Raw genomic sequence first — 18,276 nt, 5'->3', positions numbered from 1 at the left:
AAAAAAAAACTCGACAGATGCTTTGACCTCTAAAGAGAGAAACAGGTCACATAACTGGACAAGTACATTGTTACAAGTAACAACTAGCAGACAAAGATTTTAAAAGGCATATTCTAATTTTCCGTAGCAAAGAAATCCATCACTCTCCACATTACGGATATTTATATTCCAAATGGTATGAATGCAAATATCTTCTATAGAGTACTGCTCATTCTTTCAGAGCCATAAAGATATGAGCAGTTGGAATGTTAAACCTATATTTAGCCAACTGATGTCACAGGGATGCCAACCACTTGAGTCCCCCACTTTCCTTCTGTACCGGTCACTATTCACGGAGAGATTGCTTAGAATAAGGAAGGTCACTCACGTCCATAGCTGCAAGCAGACGTCTGATTGCTTTCTATCTCAAAAAGGTAAATGCTTTATTCATTTCTACTTTACCCTCCTGTAGAATTATGTAGTATTAGATTGCCTGGTATGTCTTTGTAAAACATTTCCAATGCGTGGCAAAGAGCTAGAATATTCCCTAATGACTGAAATCATATTGAATGGGCTTAGTGTAATGATCCGTGAAAGAAACATTGATGCAATAAGTAGAACATAAGATGAACTCCTGCTAATAAATGGAGTGACTTTTAAAAAAATAATCATATATTCGGTTCTGATTGTTTAAAGAGTTCACTAGATCCCTGCCAGCGTTGCAGATTACGTTGCTAAGCAACCATTGTTGTTACAAGGAACAGTGAAACCTTTTTAAGCGACAAGTTTCCCTATGACACTAAGTAGCAATGTACATTAACGCTACAGTAGCTAAAACCCTGGCAGACAAGTGATATTTAGATTTTTTTTGTACAGATTGATCTATTTTTTTTATCAGCAATTTTATTTTCTAACTTCAAATTTTATATATATATTTTTTTACCCAAAGTACAGTATACTTTTTTTTTGATCGGTGTCTCATTTTGCCATTTTTAAAATAGGAGCAATTTATGAGCAGAATGAAAAATGATGAGAGTAATTTATTGGTTATTGGCTGATCCTTATTTAGCATTTTGCTTGAAACTTACACCTGTACTGCTCTAAATGCATATGGCATTTACCCTCTAGAGAGTGTTAACACTTGTGATTTCAAACATTTCCTAAAGTGGAATCGAGAGGTACCCATCCTCACTAGTCATTTTGTAATTTTTACTTGATATGCCATGAGTTGACAGTTTGGTGTTTCAGACAGGATTAGCATGGCAAAAAAATGGTCAGCCACGCAGGAGTTTGTGTTCTGAAACATTGGGAAATGTTCTAGAAAAGTGCCAATCTGACACAATGTTCTAGAAAAGTGCCATGGAATTCAAAAGCACCAGAAATTTCATTAATTTGGTGATTACTCCACTTTTACAACTTTGCTCTACATTTCAGACCATAACCATTCATAAATTGCAGCAACCGTCATGTTAATCTTAGGGGTAGCTCTATCTGCGTACTTGAGTGCTTCATAACGTTTTTGTTTTACATGAATGTTTTTTTTTTTTTGTTTTTTTTTACTGATTTGGATAGAAAGCAGTTTTAGAGAACGGTTTGAATGGTATTTGAGGAAGACTAACTTATATCGACAATTATAACTGCCATACTGCAGAGCACATACGACACCAGCGGCCATAATGAATACTGATAAAACAACTCTTTTTTTTTTTTTTTTTCCATTATCCTTTTAAATATTATTATTAGCATTTATATAGCACCAACATATTCTGCAGAGCATTACAATTGTACAAAGGGGATATTTGAAAGTGAAGAACGGCCTGCTCAAACAAGGTTACAATCTATGAGGAATGGAGGTAGGCAGACATATATGGTTAGGGGTCTTGGTCAAGGACACTTACTAGTACGGTGGTCTGACCAGAAATTGAACCTGTGTTTTCCAGTTCTAAAGTAGTGCTGTTACCACCACTCTATCCAGCAAATATACGTTTGCTGATTGTTATATTTCCATCAGTATATGTACCGGTGATTATATGGCAAGTTTTGTTATTCTCCATGCGTATTCTTGTGTTTTCTACCTTCTGTCCTGCACTAGTCTTTCACGTGGCAACTGCACACACTATATGCACACATGTTGACAAACATGGTTAGACATACAGAGATGTTCATACTTGCAAACAGTAATTTTTATACATATATACTAAGAGTTAGAGACCAGGTCATCCAGGCCACTGACAAGGCTTTAAGGGATTTGGGTCTGGGGCCCCTTTGCAAGAGCACTACTATGAGGCCTGCTGTCCTGGTGACATAGGTGAATGATCCACTGGTATGGGAAATCTGTGCTGCAATTTGCATCGGCTTGTCTTGTTGGAAGGCTGACCATACCCTAATGGTGCGATGTAGAATCCAAGTCATTGGGTTCAGAAAGGTCCACAGACAAGATGGATAAGGTGATAAAGAAAGTATAACTCAAGGTTCTGCTGAAATATAAAGGGCATCTGTGCACAGAAAAGTGTTGGTCATGCAAATGCAACAATTTCGGGGCTACGGTGTTTCAATGGAGGAGACCTGCAGATCTAGTAGAATACCATGCCCCTGGCTGTTCAGCACACTAAGAAATAAAGAAGTCAAGCTGTAAGTAAAGTCAGCAGTGCTGGAGTACAAAACCTGTGGATTAAAGGTATCCATGAGAGATGCTACATTTGGTGGGGCACTTATTGACTTCTCTCATGCATCCTTCAGGTCTATGAATATGGACTTCTATTTTTGCATGGCTAATCAAAAAAATTGCCAGTTATGGGTTTCTGAATGTTATTATTGAAATTTCATTCAAAGCTTCTCAAACTGAACTTTCATGGTGACTTCTCTGGGTCTACTGTTTTGGGAAGATAGTCTCTAGATCCCTGCCAGCGTTGCAGATTACGTTGCTAAGCAACCATTGTTGTTACAAGGAACAGTGAAACCTTTTTAAGAGACAAGTTTCCCTATGACACTAAGTAGCAATGTACATTAACGCTACAGTAGCTAAAACCCTGGCAGACAAGTGATATTTAGATTTTTTATTTTTTTTTTGTACAGATTGATCTATTTTTTTTTATTAGCAATTTTATTTTCTAACTTCAAATTATATATATTTTTTTACCCAAAGTACAGTATACTTTTTTTTTGATCGGTGTCTCATTTTGCCATTTTTAAAATAGGAGCAATTTATGAGCAGCATGAAAAATGATGAGAGTAATTTATTGGTTATTGGCTGATCCTTATTTAGCATTTTGCTTGAAACTTACACCTGTACTGCTCTAAATGCATATGGCATTTACCCTCTAGAGAGTGTTAACACTTGTTATTTCAAACATTTCCTAAAGTTGAATCGAGAGGTACCCATCCTCACTAGTCATTTTGTAATTTTTACCTGATATGCCATCACCTGGCTCCTGAGGTCTAGGCGAATCATTGATAGTGTGGAAGGATGCTGTCCCTCTGCTCCTCTCCAGCATCTCAATGGAAAGAGAGACAGGCATTGGAACTCTTACCAAACTCCAGTTTAAAAAAATGTTGGGATCCAAAATAAAGCACTGCCAACATTTAACATTTTTACCTAAAGTGTATTCAAAGATCCTTAATGTTGTGATTTGTTTTTTCTTCACATGTCAGTTGTGGTTCACTGTTAGCACAGGCTCTTGGGAGACAGTTCAGTTCGAAAGACATCCTATGGAACTCAAGGTGATAAACATTCTTGGAGTGTTAATTTTGAGGTTTATGGGTGATAAACTCTCACCTGGAAAGCAATCATTGACCTCAACATGTAAATGTAAACTTAATGTGACTAGTTTATAGCACTCAATAAGTAAGTGATTAATTGCTTATCAATGTTTGGTTACATAATATACATATTGAAACAGGGTAATAAGTTACACCAGTGAAGTTCATATTGTTGTCCTGCTTAAATAATGAGCTGTTCTTAACCTCACCAACCTTTTTCTCTTGGTTCACGAAGCCACGGGGAAATGTCATTTTTATACAAGTTCTTGTTCACATATAATGAGAGCTGTGGTGGGTGGAAGTAGAAATTAGGCTGAGAGTGAGTAAAAGGGTTATGACGTTCCTATGCAAGAGAAAGAGATTGCTATGCTATAGTGGGCAGTAAACGTGCAGTACATGCTTTATGTACAGATGCTGTAATTTTAAAGTAGAACTATACCTATGGTTATTTTTATAACTTCAAAGGAAAGGTGCATTAACCCAGTGCGTAGAGTACAACAAACGTAACTGGCGATATATTTGTATAAATTGAGCACTAAGCATGTAAGGTGGTCTGGGTTCATTTTGTAAATTTTGTAGGGCTGCATTGGGTTTAAATAGGATTGATGATACATATTTTCACTAGATACTCTAGCTAGGGATATGATATCCACCATGTTTTCCAGGACAATTATAATTTTTAAAAATTGATGGACAGCATACAAACAAGTGTTGCCCTGCAGTTGTAGAAGTCACATGCTGCAGGTAGTAAATCAGGTGTTAAATCAATCAGGAATCCTGCAGCATGTACATTGTCCATAATACAGAGCAGCATTTTCAGGTCCTCCCAATCAACATGATGGAATTATGTGTGTTACGTCTCCCCCCGGTAGGAGAGGGGTTACAGCCGTATTGGACTTTTCCTTCCCGAATGCAGAGGTAGCCACTGAGCACTCCAAACTGCTGAACAGCAATCACACGAACCAGTTAGTCTCCCAAACAGCCGAACAGCAATCACACGAACCAGGTAGTCTCCCAAACAGCTGAACAAGCGTAATCCATACGAATAATCCCCCCAATGATAAGACAAAGCTCCGTATTGAGGGTCAGCAGGAATCTGGTTTATTGATGCAGGTCTCCCACCTGGTGGACACTCCACTCGGGGACCAGATGGGAGACTGTGACAAGGACATTACATTGACCAATCAGAGTGTTACACATGTAGCCATGCCCCTTTAATTACCCAAGACCCTCTCCTCTGCCCGGGAGATAATTGTGAAGTAATTCAATTATCTCCCTGAACAAAGACCAACCGCCATCTAAAGTGACCAAGACAAAAATGGTTAAAAAAACATAACTTTTCAATATTGTAATATAACACAGGCATTCAACGGGTCCCCAGATAGCTGGGATCTGAGCGCACAAAAGTACCGAATAGCGCTCAGATCCTAGGCACACAGTCCAATCGCTAAAGTGTTCACAAAGTCTGTTCTCCATATGAATAGACTCCACGGGATGGCTATCTGGAGTATGGCTTTTCGTGAATAAAAGTACCGAACATAGGGTGTTCGTGGGTTTTCTACCGAAGGAGAAGGGAGGTCGGCGGCTTCAGCGGTGTTCGTGCCAAATAGTGTCCGTTTTGGGTTCCATGAGTTTATCGTCGAACACCGCTGAGCGTTCGTGTATTTAAAATGTCCACGACCTCATGTTCGGGAAAGAATGGTGGCCACCCAGCTACAGGCACCAATTAAGAGGTGTCTGCGGTTAACCTCAACGTTCTAAGGGGGCCAAGAGGTTAACCAGCAACACACTTCTCTACTGGGTGGCCGACCGTTCAGGAGTTTTGTTCGGTAGTTTCAGGGGAAGTGTAGGGAGTCCATATGAACGGGGAAAAACACGAATCAAATAAAATAACACGAATCAAGCAAACAAAGTAATAGTAGTTCCATGTAAGTCCAAGACAGAGGGATCTGTCACAATGTGTTTCCAGGAAAACATGGCAGATATGCCAACCCTATCTATACCTTACTGTTTCTCAACCCATATTATTTATATACAGGGGTACACTGAAAAAGCTAAATTGGAGGGGGAGGGGGGAGAAAGTGACAGGAAGAGAAACTAGAAAGGCACCAACCTTACTATCAGATGATGAATACAAACTTCCCAAAATGATTATGCCTTATATCTTCTAATATCGTTATATGTTTTTATAGGCCACCTAATACCATCACATTTTGTTACCATTGCTAAGTTAGAGGATTCATTGGCCTGGAGCTGAAAATTAGTGTGGACCTAATTACAAAGTATGAATTTCTATTGCTCCTAATCCCATCTACAACTATACTTTGCAGGCATATGTAAAACCTTTTACGCATGGAATATAAACATTCAAGCATATATAATCATACTAACAAAAACCACTGACAGATGACGTGAATAACATTAATTATATCATTACAATGGTACTTGTCAAGGGGTGGGATATATTTGGCAGCAAGTGAACAGTCAGTTCTTGAATTTCATATGTTGGAAGCTCAAAAAATGAATGAGCAAAAAGATCTGAGCGATTTTGACGAGGACCAAATAGTGATGGCTACATGACTGGGTCAGAACATCTCCAAAACAGCAAGTTCTGTGAGGTGTTCCTGGTATGCAGTGGTTAGTACCTCCCAAAAGTAGTGCAAGGAAGTAGAACCAGTGAACCGATGTACGCGTCAGTGGCAGTCAAAGATCATTGATGCACATGGGGAACAAAGGCTAGCCATTCTCATCTGATTACAAAGAAAAGCTATTGTATTTTAAACTGCTGAAAAACTTAATGCTGGCCATTATAGAAAGGAGTCAGATCACAAGGAGCGTTGCAGTTGTTGCGTATGGGGCTACATAACATCAGACTGGTCAGGGGGAACTGACAAAAGCACTTTCAATGGGGACATGAGCGTCAGAACTGGACCATGGAGCAATGGAAGAAGGTTGCCTGGTCTGATCATGTTTTCTTTTAGATCAAATAAATGTGGTTTACCTGGGGAAGAGATGGCAGCAGGATGCACTATGGGAAGAGGCAGTGCTGGCAGAGCAGTGTTATGCTCTGGACAATGGTGCTGGGAAACATTGTGTCCTGGCATTCATATGGATGAATGTGGATGTTACTTGGACACATACCATACTATCTAGAGATTGTTGCAGACCACATACACCCCTTCATGGCAATGTTGCTCCCTAATGTTACAGTAGGATAATGCACCCTGCTATACTGCAAACTTTGTTCAGGAATGGTTTGAGGAAAATGACAAAGAGTTCAAGATGTGGCCTCCAAAGTCCCCAGATCTCAATCCATTTGAGCATCTATTGGAGGTGCTGGAACAACAAATCTGATCCATGGAGACCCTACTTTGCAACATGAATTACCTAAAGGATCTGCTGCTAATGTCTTGGTGCCAGATACCACAGGACAAGTTTAGTGTGGAGTCCATACTTTCACTCATCAGACCTAGTTTTGTCAGCACAAGGGGGCCCAACACAACATTAGGCAGGTTGTTTTAATGTTGTGGTTGGTCAGTGTATGTTACCCAGCATTCCACACAACAATATCAAATCACAAAAAAACAACAACAAAAAAAAAATACGTAATTTGGGCCTATTATACAAAAGTCTGGAAGGACATTGGGGTACTATTGTATGTATTAAATTGAATCAACTCCAAAAATATACTGCATACTACAAAAATACTGCATAAGCAATCATTAAATTGTAATATTTAGCAAAAGCAGTAAGGAACACATATACACATTTTAAACATAAGGTAAAGGTGACAGAATTAATCTTAGTAGCTGCAGCCTGGCTGTGTAATATGCATGCATTGATGTCATGTAGCTTGGGACACGTATTCTACATACACATACAGTCATCCAGAAATCCTACGTACAGTCATGCTTGTGAGAATAATATGTCCAGCTGAATTAGAGTCTCAGACAGCTGTGCAGATCTAACTTGCAGAGCTGCTTCTAAGCTTATGCTGGTGGGGTAGCAGCACCAATAACCTAAGCCCACGCATATGAAGGGTGTAGTTTGCAAACAAAATATTTTGCAATAAATTGCAAGGATATAATTCCTGTTTGGGGATGGGAGCATATTTCTTGATCACACCATTGATGGAGAAACTGGTCACTTGGAACACAATTTAATATTTTTTAGAAAATATTTTTAAATGACTTAATATTTTTGTGTAAACTTTTAAAATGATTTAATATTAAAAAATATATATATATTTTAATAATTTGACATATTTTTATATATTTGATTTTATATATTTGATAGTACTTAAGTACTAATAATAAGGAAAAAAAAGTGAGAGACTAAAAGTTGTGGATACTCTGTTGCAGACAGCTCTAAAATAGCAGCAAGGCCAGTGTTTAATCTAGGTTTTATTTGTAACATGCCAACAGAAAAAACAGTATAATTATATTGAATAGGGGATATAGCGTCTAAAAAATTAGGGTGTAAATAAAGTATCAGCAGGGAAAAGGAAAGAATTAATCACTCTCAGCCAGCCTCCTGTATATAATTACAATTAAAGATTTTGTGGCTAAATAACACAAAAGGAAGACCCTTCCCATCAGCAGGAAAAATAAATAGAACAGAAATGTCTATCTCCAGTAAAGATAAATATAGGGAAACTCCCTCAACACACTATATTTAGAGTGTCCTGAAAATCAAAAAGACTACAGGGTGCTGAGAAACTATCAATACTAAATCCTAGATCCTATTACCTCGGCTGTCTCACATAGGTGATGCAACCTACAAACACCCTTGTCTATGCTGGCCTCTCTGTCCCGAGCATGCCTCCTTGCATGTGTATATCAATCAATCAAGAGGGACTGAGTTGTAAAAACACAGTAATATCAAATTGGGCACCACATTCAGCCTAGAACTTAGAGTGAGATCCCCAAACATAAAATTGACAGGGGAATAACATTATCATTATCATTAGTTCTTTATGCTAATTAAATAGGTGATTTTTTTGTGTGCAAATTAGTGTTTTATTGTAATCCAAAATCATATGAAACAGGTAAGTCAATAGGACACACAGGTCCTCATCAATAAGTAAATCATTAAATAACATGCTGAACTAAAGTTGAACTTGCAGGTACAAGAGATGAACGTAGCGACATAAAGTACAGAACATAAAACAGTAAAGTGACATCAAACAAAAGGCTCCTCCTCAAAACCCTGAGGTCCTGTAGAAACAAGCGTGTAACACTTTATTTTTGCAGGGAGAAGTGGGAGTTGTAAACTTTTAGTTATTTACCAGCATTATCCCCGTACCCACCGTTGCATTGCCAAACATACTCAGCCATCTTCAAATGTGAGGTCATCGCAACCAAGACTAAGAAAGAGTGACTAGCAAGAGAGAACGAGGGAGCTGCAACTAATGCGATAAGCAGGGCCGGTGCAAGGATTTCTGCTGCCCTAGGCAAAGATCCATTTTGCCACCTCCTCATGAAAGCAAATACAATGTCACAGAGGCAGTGGTGTATTTTGGATTTCGGCAGGACGGTGCTCGGGCGACCCACAGCCCCCATATTTAAATGTTCCCCACCCCTTCCTGTCAAGGCCACACTTTGACTGACATACACTTTCTTACTGATGCATTCACTGATATACACTCACTAAAAGATACAGTCATTGGCACGATTACTGTTTAACCAACACACACTTTCAGTGACAGACAGACAGACACACACACACACCCCCACACTCACTGACAGACACACACTGTCATATACACTGACAAACAATGACATACACACTCACTGATTTAACACACTCTTACAGACACACACTATTACTCAGACACACAATGACAGACTCACACTCACTGACAGATGCACACACTCACTGACAGATGCATAAACTCATTGACAGACACATACACTCATTGACAGACACACACTCTCATATACACTGGCAAACAATGACATACACAAACACTCACTGATTTGACACACTCTAACAGACACACACTATTACTCAGACACACATTGACAGACTCACACTCACTGACAGACACTCACAGACACACAGACTCTCACACACACACACACACACACACTTTCAGACAGATACACATACACACTTACAGACACACACACACACATTCACTCACAGACACACACACACACACATTTCCCTCAACACTTAGAAATTCTAATTATTTTAAATTTCAATTTAAATCCACCGAGACTCCCTGGGAGAGCTGGAGTGGATTACTTACCTGCGGTCCAGTGGGGCTGCTGCGCGGGCAGGTAGGGGGCGGACAGGTAGAGTAGGCAGCGTGGGAGCTCTAATCTTCCTGCTCAGCTCCCTTGCGCGCGGCTTAGTGATGCCGGGAGCTGGAGTGATGTCAAATTCCAGCTCCCGGCTTCATTGAGCGGCGCGCAAGGGAGCTGAGCAGGAAGAGTTCAGGTGAGCTGCCGTCCGCCTCTGGGGGGTTCAAAAGTGGCCAGCCGGCCAGCTCTTTAGCCCCCCAGGACACGAGGCAAACAAGTGATCCGCCTGGGCGTTTGGGGGCGGCTTTCTTTGCCGCCCCCTGCAAAGTGCCGCCCAAGGCAAATATCTTGTTTGCCTCATTTAAGATACATCGCTGCACAGAGGTTTATTCACTAAACTCTGAGTTGCAGTGAGTTGAAAACCAAATTGCAAAGTTTAAGCAAAAACATCTGAACTGTGTCTGTAGCCGAATTGAAAAATTCTTCTAGATCACCAATTTTGGCCTAAATTTTGCCATAAGGTTTTCAGTTAGATTTGCCTAGTACACACATATTGGTTAATGCGTACATCCATAAACACCCACTGCCTAATACCTACATGCAAAAACACACAGTGCCTAATACCTACATCCATTCACACATACTGCCTAATACATGCATCCATATACACATACTGCCTAATACATGCATCCTTACATACTGCTTAATGTGTACATCCATACACACATACTGCTTAACACCTACATCCATACACACATACTGCCTTAGACATGCATCCATACACACATACTGCCTAATACCTACATCCATAAACACACACTGCCTAATACATACATCCATACACACATACTGCTTTATACATGCATCCATACACACATACTGCCTAATACATACATTGTAAATTGAACACATATGCATGTATTTAATGCTTTTGGTGAATTTAATTTATAATAAGACTAGCACAGACGAGCACACACAATGACAGACACTCTCACTTACTGACAGACACACCCTGGCAGACACACATTCACTGACAGACATACACTCACTCACTGACAGACATACAGTCAATCTCTGACACACATACATTCACTCGCTGACAGACAGACAAACACAGACACACACACACACACAGACACTCATTGACAGACACTCTCTCACTGACAGACACACACTCACTGGCATACATACACTCACTCACTGACAGACACTCACTCACTGACAGACAGACACACACACACACTCACTAACAGTCAAACACTTAACACTCACTGACACACACACACACACACACACAAACACACACAATTTTATTTTTCGAGGCTCATCCAGCCTCCCTGCCTCCCTAGGGTCCAGTGTGGGGCAGCTCCTTACTCCTCCCGCCCGCTGCTTAGTATGCTGGGGCATACAGAGGGTGCATGAGGGTGGATGAGAAGCTGCAAGAACAGTCTCCTTTGCCGCCTGCCTTCTCCTTGCCCCTCTCCTCTGGTCACCGGCATTTATCGGCAGAGCAGGCATGTTCTGCCTTACCTAGCAGTGCTTTAAGGGTGCTCTAAGGTGACCAGATGGGGTTCCTCTTGCCCCTCCCCCCATTTTCAGGGGGCATGGAGGAACAGCCCGGCGCTGGGTTGGGGGCTGGCTCAAGACAGGTGCAGCCCACCAGGAAACGGTTGTGCCGGCCATGCCGATAAGGGTGGATACATCCTTCCCTAAGCCTGTCCCGCTTTTCTGGTAGGGCGCCTTGCCTCCCCCAAAAGGACTGTCAGACGTCCGTAAGTGAACGGTCTTTAAAAGTCACCATGGTAAACTATGGTTAACCAGTGCATTCATATGTCCACGTAAGTCTAAGAATGATCCTGAGCTGAAACTGTCAGGCCCTCCAATCTGTGTAAATCTTCTATTTTAGCAAACAAGACAGTCAAGGGTGGTGGTGTGACTTTTTTCCAGAATAGGGGCACTACTTGCTGAGCTGTGTTTAAAATCCAAACAGTTAAGGATTTCCTGAATCTGACAGTGGGTGTGGTAGTGTGGTGTAAAAGATAAGGAGCTGGAAGGGAGGGGGGTTGTCCGTGAACTTCGACAGAATCTCTCGGATTGCTTGCCGTAATGGTTTGATCTTGGAGCATTCCCACCAAATATGCATGAATGTGCCCAGGCTGGCGTGCCAACTCCAGCATTCATCACTTAGAAAATATTGATTTATTATATTAATAAATGTATTAATTTTTAGTTGATGATTTACCGTATATAAAAATTTTGTTTTTATATTTTATACCACATAATTACTCCTACATATTTCAAAGATACTTAATGATGTTGGATGTCAGCAGGCACGTTAGTCACAAGGAATGATTATCTCCAGTAGATAAACATAACATAAACATGACGAAATATAGGTGGAATGATACAAGTCTTAGTTCTATAAGGAACAAAACGGTGGGTAGCAATATTACCATCCATGTGTATTGTAACTAAGGTAAGTATCCTAAGGCTTAACAGTCTGACCCCATAATGGTATTTACCTCACTAATTAGGCATAGTATATTGCAGAATTCATAGTGGTAATTAGAAATCTCATATCCACCTCCATCTGAAGATAATAAAATATGTAACATTCAGTTGGATAATAATAAAATCTGTAAATAAACATTTGCAGATAAATTACTATTTACAAATAGAAAAATTGCTATTGTGCATGCATAACAGTAACCATTCTGTTTGCAATGTGCAAAGTGTTATTTTGTTTGGTCTCACCACGATCTTTTTGGCATATTTTTATGATACATAGACAGACAGATCGATCAATCAATCCCATCACCTGATGGCACAACTAATGTGTGAATGTACTATTGGTCTCTGCTATTTAATTTGCCAACTTGTTTTCAATATAAGTGAGTCCACACAACATCCTTCTGCCATTTGAGGGTTTGCCATGTCACATATCATATGTAGTTCCTAGAAAGAACCTATCAATTTCCTGCTGTTGCTAGAAGTTGTCCCATCCCCCTAGCATACGACCAATGACATTAAGGGACCCAGACGCTTAGAGTACATTAACAAGTCATAATGTCCATGGATGAGTATATATACCATCCACAGGCTTCTGCATTTGTTTTTGGCAGGTACCACTCTTTCTCCCCATAACTTGCTATCTTTTCATTTAAGCCTTGCAGGGTTATTCATTAAAAGGAAATTTCCTGGGATTTCAAAGTGAATTTCAAATTGAAGGCCAAGGTAGCCAAACTAGAAGCAAAGGTGACTAGGAGAATTCTTCCAGTTATTGAGACCTTAAATATAAAATTAATTTTGAATTCCAGACAATTCTTTGTTTAGTGAATGACCCTGTTTACGTTTTCCAGTTCTCCCATCCTAGTGCAAATTTAGGACACCCTGGAACAGTGCTTTTCTGCCGCTTCTACCTCTATATTACAGCAATATTTTGCCTCAACATTACTGGACTAATGTGGCAGGTCAGATATCATTACTACTTGCATTCGTACACTATCATGAAACTTTCTGTTTTTTTATAAATTAATGAATAATTACTATTTTATATGTTTTGTTTTCAGGGAGCAACATCTGAATCCAGACAGGACAATGTTATCTCAACGTGCCCTTGAGAAGGAGAGGAGAGAGCAGGCTTCTGCCATATTTAATGAAATCCAATCTATTGGTACAAACAAGCAATTTCATTACCTTTTTATTACTAATTGGATGTCTTGTGGAGTTAACACTTTAATTGTCACATGGGCGCATGGGTAAACAAAGGGGGCCGCATACCACCAGTATGCTCAGAGTTAACCTTTATTCTAACAACTCTTGCCTAATTGTCTCAAATTCATGTCCATAAATAATCTGTCAAAATATCTGGCTTCCTTTGGTATCTGAGGCCTTTTGTAGTCCGTTCAGAAGCTATTTTCAGCTGGACAACTGTTGAGATGGAATGAAGCTAAGTAACAGCTGATGGGTGGTGTAATAGGATTGACTTTCAGGCTTTTTGTTTAGGGTTAGCAGCTCAAGCGGCCACCGTAATGGAGGTTTTGTGTCCTAGACGACATGTGACACACATGTAGAATTATTCCCACCCTTTACACATTCAGATCTGGCAATTTGTGATTACAATTCATGATGTAGGTTTAGGCTTTGAATGGCTATAAAGGAAGACCTCCAAGAATTGTAAAACAACAAAAACAAGAACTCATACATTCCTTTGCCAGTCTTAAAAGAACACTCCTGCGTGGTGTAATATATTGTGGAGTTCTGTGATACATTAAAACGCACAGGAGTTTTCTGTGATGTATTGCTTTGGAACTTTAAAAAAAAAATAATATACACTGAGAATTGCTATGAGTTATCTTGCTGTGGAGCTCTGTGATACACACTTTAACACTAGACATGGTTTTAATGTTATGGAGCTCTGTGATACACACATTCTCTGGATCTGCTATTGGGCATTTAGTGGACAAAAACTCCATTCTAGCTTAGCCAACCTCTGATTCAACTTGATTGGAGTTGTAATCCAAAACAACTGTTTGGCAAGGGATTGTCTCATTCCGCGGTTAAATATGATGTGAACTCCCACAAACTTCAGCCAGACAATGAGTAAGCATGACAGGGTTTTTAATCCACTAGTCATAGGAAACAGGAACTACATTTTATGCAATAGGAAATATTATGTGGTGTAGCATTTAGTCTTTTCCTAATCTGACCTTTGCTTCATGGAATTGCAGTGGTAAATTATGACAGAAAGTTAAATGCAAACTGATTTATGTTTACAGCCATTTAAGATCTTCTGTTTGTGTGTTTATTTGTTCTTTAGTTAAAAGGACACTCCAGGCACCAAGAAGATTTCATCTAACTGAAGTTGTTATTGTGCCATGAGCGCCTGGATGCACTCTTATCTCAAGGAGTTGAACTGTTCTCAAATAATGTAACCACAAAGTTGCCTTTAGCAGTGAAGTTCACTCCCCCCACACCAGGCGGCATCCTTTTTTAAGCTGGTTTTGTGAATGGGGAGTCACTGATTGGCTGAGAGTGTCAGCTGACCACTCTCAGCCAATTGGAAGCCAGATGTAGCATGGGGGGAGTGGACGTCGCTGCTTGAGGCAACTTTGGAGTTAAACCATTTGAGTAGACTTTAAGCCCCTTAGGTAAGAGTGCCTTGGGGAGCCTCTTGGCACCATAACTACTTTATTTAGATGAAGTTGGTTTGGTGCCTGGAGTGTCCCTTTTAGTGTGGAGTACTGTGTGTAGTGCCAGATTCTAGTGTTCCTTTAACATTATGTGACTAGCAGGGTTATTTACTAAAATGAGACTTGTTGAGAGTTCAAAGTGAGTTTAAAATGTAATGTTAAAATAGCTTAATTTGGAACTTCCAGTTCCATTTTTTTTTCTCTAAATTTAATATTTACTTTTAATTCCTGACAATTTTCATTTTTGCAAATAACCCTGTGTGTTTGAGGACCTTTGTGAAATAGGTGCACACACAGGGGATGGAAAAAAGTTGAGAAATAGTCTGTAATTCATGCTTATATACCCAACGCATGCTTATTTTTAAACAGGTTTAAAGCACTTGTCTCACCATTTGTTTGCCCATGTATTATCAGATCTGTAAAATAAATAATGAAAATAATGTAATTATGTTGCTATTACATGCTGCACACAAAGTAGTATGTACAACAGTCACCAAAACAAATGTTCTGTCTGCAGAATTCAGACTTGGCAGAAGAGGAAGCGATAGTTTCATATGTATTTTATTTAAGAGATCCTTTCTCCCACTACCAATGCCACTGAATACATGAATAGATTAACTACAGCTGCTGGCAACATTTCCTCCACAAAGCCTCTGGCACTAGATAAATAGACACGCAACACCATGTGGGTAACGTAGCCAAGCCTGTGGCTTACATACAAAGAAATGTTTTTATTTTTTCAAACAAAGGTCCACGTTTATGGATTATTATTATACATTATATTTTCAGAGTATGGTTTTCAGGATCTGTTAGTTAATTCATTTTTATCTGTCTGTATGGGATAAAACATTGCTGGTTTTTTTCTGCAAAATAACTTTTTATGCACCATAACCACTTCCACCAGGGGCTATGAATTAAGAATGAGACAAGGAATTAGCCTGAAAATAGAAATAGAGACTGTGCCTCAGGTCCAGAGGTGACCAAACCTCAAAATAAGTTTCAAACAAAGGAAAAGACTGAGCACAGGTCTAAGATTCAGCGTCTACAGCTCCTGAGGAAGTCCGGAAGAACGCGGGACGAAACGCGTTGAGCCAGAGCCATCAAGTTTGATAGTTCAGCAGTCCAGAGACCGCTATCTCACCACCACGATTTCATTGTACTGTGAGCCGCAAGGATATCTCAGCCCTAGGAGTCGCGACCAAGGGCTGTAGCAACATCTATTCACTTGTGAGCCGAGTGGTTGGTGTCGGGCTTTGTTCCCTGGTCATAAAATTGTACTGCTTTGCATTACTTTTTGGCCTTCGTATATTGTTTTATATATTTATATATTTTTATTAACTGTGAAGTGTGCAGAATAAATTTTTGATATTTTCATTATGTTTATACACTTGTCTGTAGTGTTCAGCGCCCTCATTAGGTGGGTTTGTACCCACCTATTTCTTTCTTATCAGGTCTAAGATTCAGGCAGAATTAAAAAATAAAGAGCAGCAACATTTAGGCTCCTAATAGAACCACTATCAAGGTTCATAAAGGCTTTGTTAGGAGACAAAAACTGCTGGTCTTCATCTATTACAGGGACACTCCACTGCCCAAATCCAAAACATTAAAATTCACTGCTAAGTCTACCCCCAATCAAAACATGCCTCAACATTTCATCATGTATTTTTTATATCAGGGGTATAGCTAAAAACAGCTTGCAGAAGCTACAGACCTCTTGACTGAAGCCTTTACCAGCCTTCCCCTTCTAACACTGCCCAGACTTTCTGAGGCTGTCCAATCACAGACTTCCCAATGCAGCTTGATGAGAAGTCTTTGCTCATTCTTGAGTTTAGCTCCGATAAGCTAACCAAACGAGGAATTAACTGAACTTGTTCTCTGATTGACAGCTGGAGGGGTGTAACAAGGTTGATTAATAAAATTGTGAATTTCTATTGAAATCTATACTCATACTTTATAAAATGAAAAGAGAGGACACACTCTTCACACTCTTCAGCAAGTTAAAATGCTTTGAAGTTTGGAGTGTCTCTTTAAATCTGCCTGGCTCTTAGTCTTCTGCCATGTAATTAGCATTGGGCTCGTTAAAACTTCATAAAATATGCTATGGGCATTTTAACAAAGTCAAAATCAGATGTGGCAGTACACTACAGTGATGGTACTATCGTAAGCAGAGCTAGATCAAGTTCTAATCAGATTATCCCATAAAAGTTTGCTAATTATTTTGCAAGGGTCTCAGGGTCTTCTGCTGTTTGGTGCCCATGATAATTTCAGTCCACCTAAATGTCTAAAACCCTAATAGAACAATATGTATCCTACAATTTAGTAAAGGAGGGTTTCTGTGCATAGAATTCTCATTGATCCTGGAATAATTTAAGTTTGTGAATTACTTGTAATTAATATAGCGTACTTTAGAGTTATTCCTATATCACTGTAACATTATATGAATCCAATCATGCAATATTTCCAGATGTGTCAACCTTGAAAAGATACATGCATTCAAATGACCTTTCCTTGTTTAAGTTGTTTGAGAACACGTGAAACACTATGTGGTTTTATTTTTTGTGGAAGTTATTTTAACACTTTTGTTGGCAGTGTCTCTGTGGCTTGTTATTTGTAGAAATCTAGCATAGCATAAAATACCTTCTCCCTCTTAAAAAAGTTTTATTCAGTTTTCTTCTTTTCAGTTGTCTGAATGCAGTCTTGTTCATTATGTTCATCTGTTTATAATTTATCATTTCTATTTATCATTTATTTCATCTTCTCCAAAAAAAAAGTATTTTTTCTTCTGCCAGTGGAATCCGCTAAACATGTGGATTCCTTTCATATCTCTTTACTTAGACCTGTTTGATGCTTTCAGGATGGCAGGAAAGGCTAAATCATTCAGGAAATCGTATTTAGAAGAGAGCAAAACGTTTTTCCTTACTAACACGGACAACACAAAATATATAGAATCCAAAAGTTGACGTTTAAATTGGGGGTTGACATTTACAATATACATATAAAAAGAATACTATAACAAGTTTACTATATATGTCTGTCTGTGCATCCATCCATCCATCTATTTGTCTTCTTGAATAGTTTATCATGGATACATGTTTCTG

The 18,276-nt window shown here is 39.3% G+C and overlaps 1 protein-coding gene across 1 annotated transcript in view; it reads left to right on the top strand.

The window, feature by feature from the left end:
• The first annotated feature begins 284 nt into the window (after nucleotides 1-284).
• The window catches only part of MYOZ2 (myozenin 2), a 79,846-nt gene continuing 61,854 nt past the window's right edge, over nucleotides 285-18,276 (top strand). The window contains exons 1-2 of the mRNA XM_063458252.1: nucleotides 285-413; nucleotides 13,556-13,659. Of these exons, the coding sequence (XP_063314322.1) occupies nucleotides 13,584-13,659 (76 nt within the window). The 5' untranslated portion in view covers nucleotides 285-413; nucleotides 13,556-13,583. The remainder of the gene's footprint in view (nucleotides 414-13,555; nucleotides 13,660-18,276) is intronic.

The sequence above is a fragment of the Pelobates fuscus genome, chromosome 6, assembly GCF_036172605.1.
Source record: "Pelobates fuscus isolate aPelFus1 chromosome 6, aPelFus1.pri, whole genome shotgun sequence".
NCBI classification, from domain to species: domain Eukaryota; kingdom Metazoa; phylum Chordata; class Amphibia; order Anura; family Pelobatidae; genus Pelobates; species Pelobates fuscus.
Note: the sequence above shows the minus strand (reverse complement) of the source record. Positions and strands in the feature narration are given on the sequence as shown.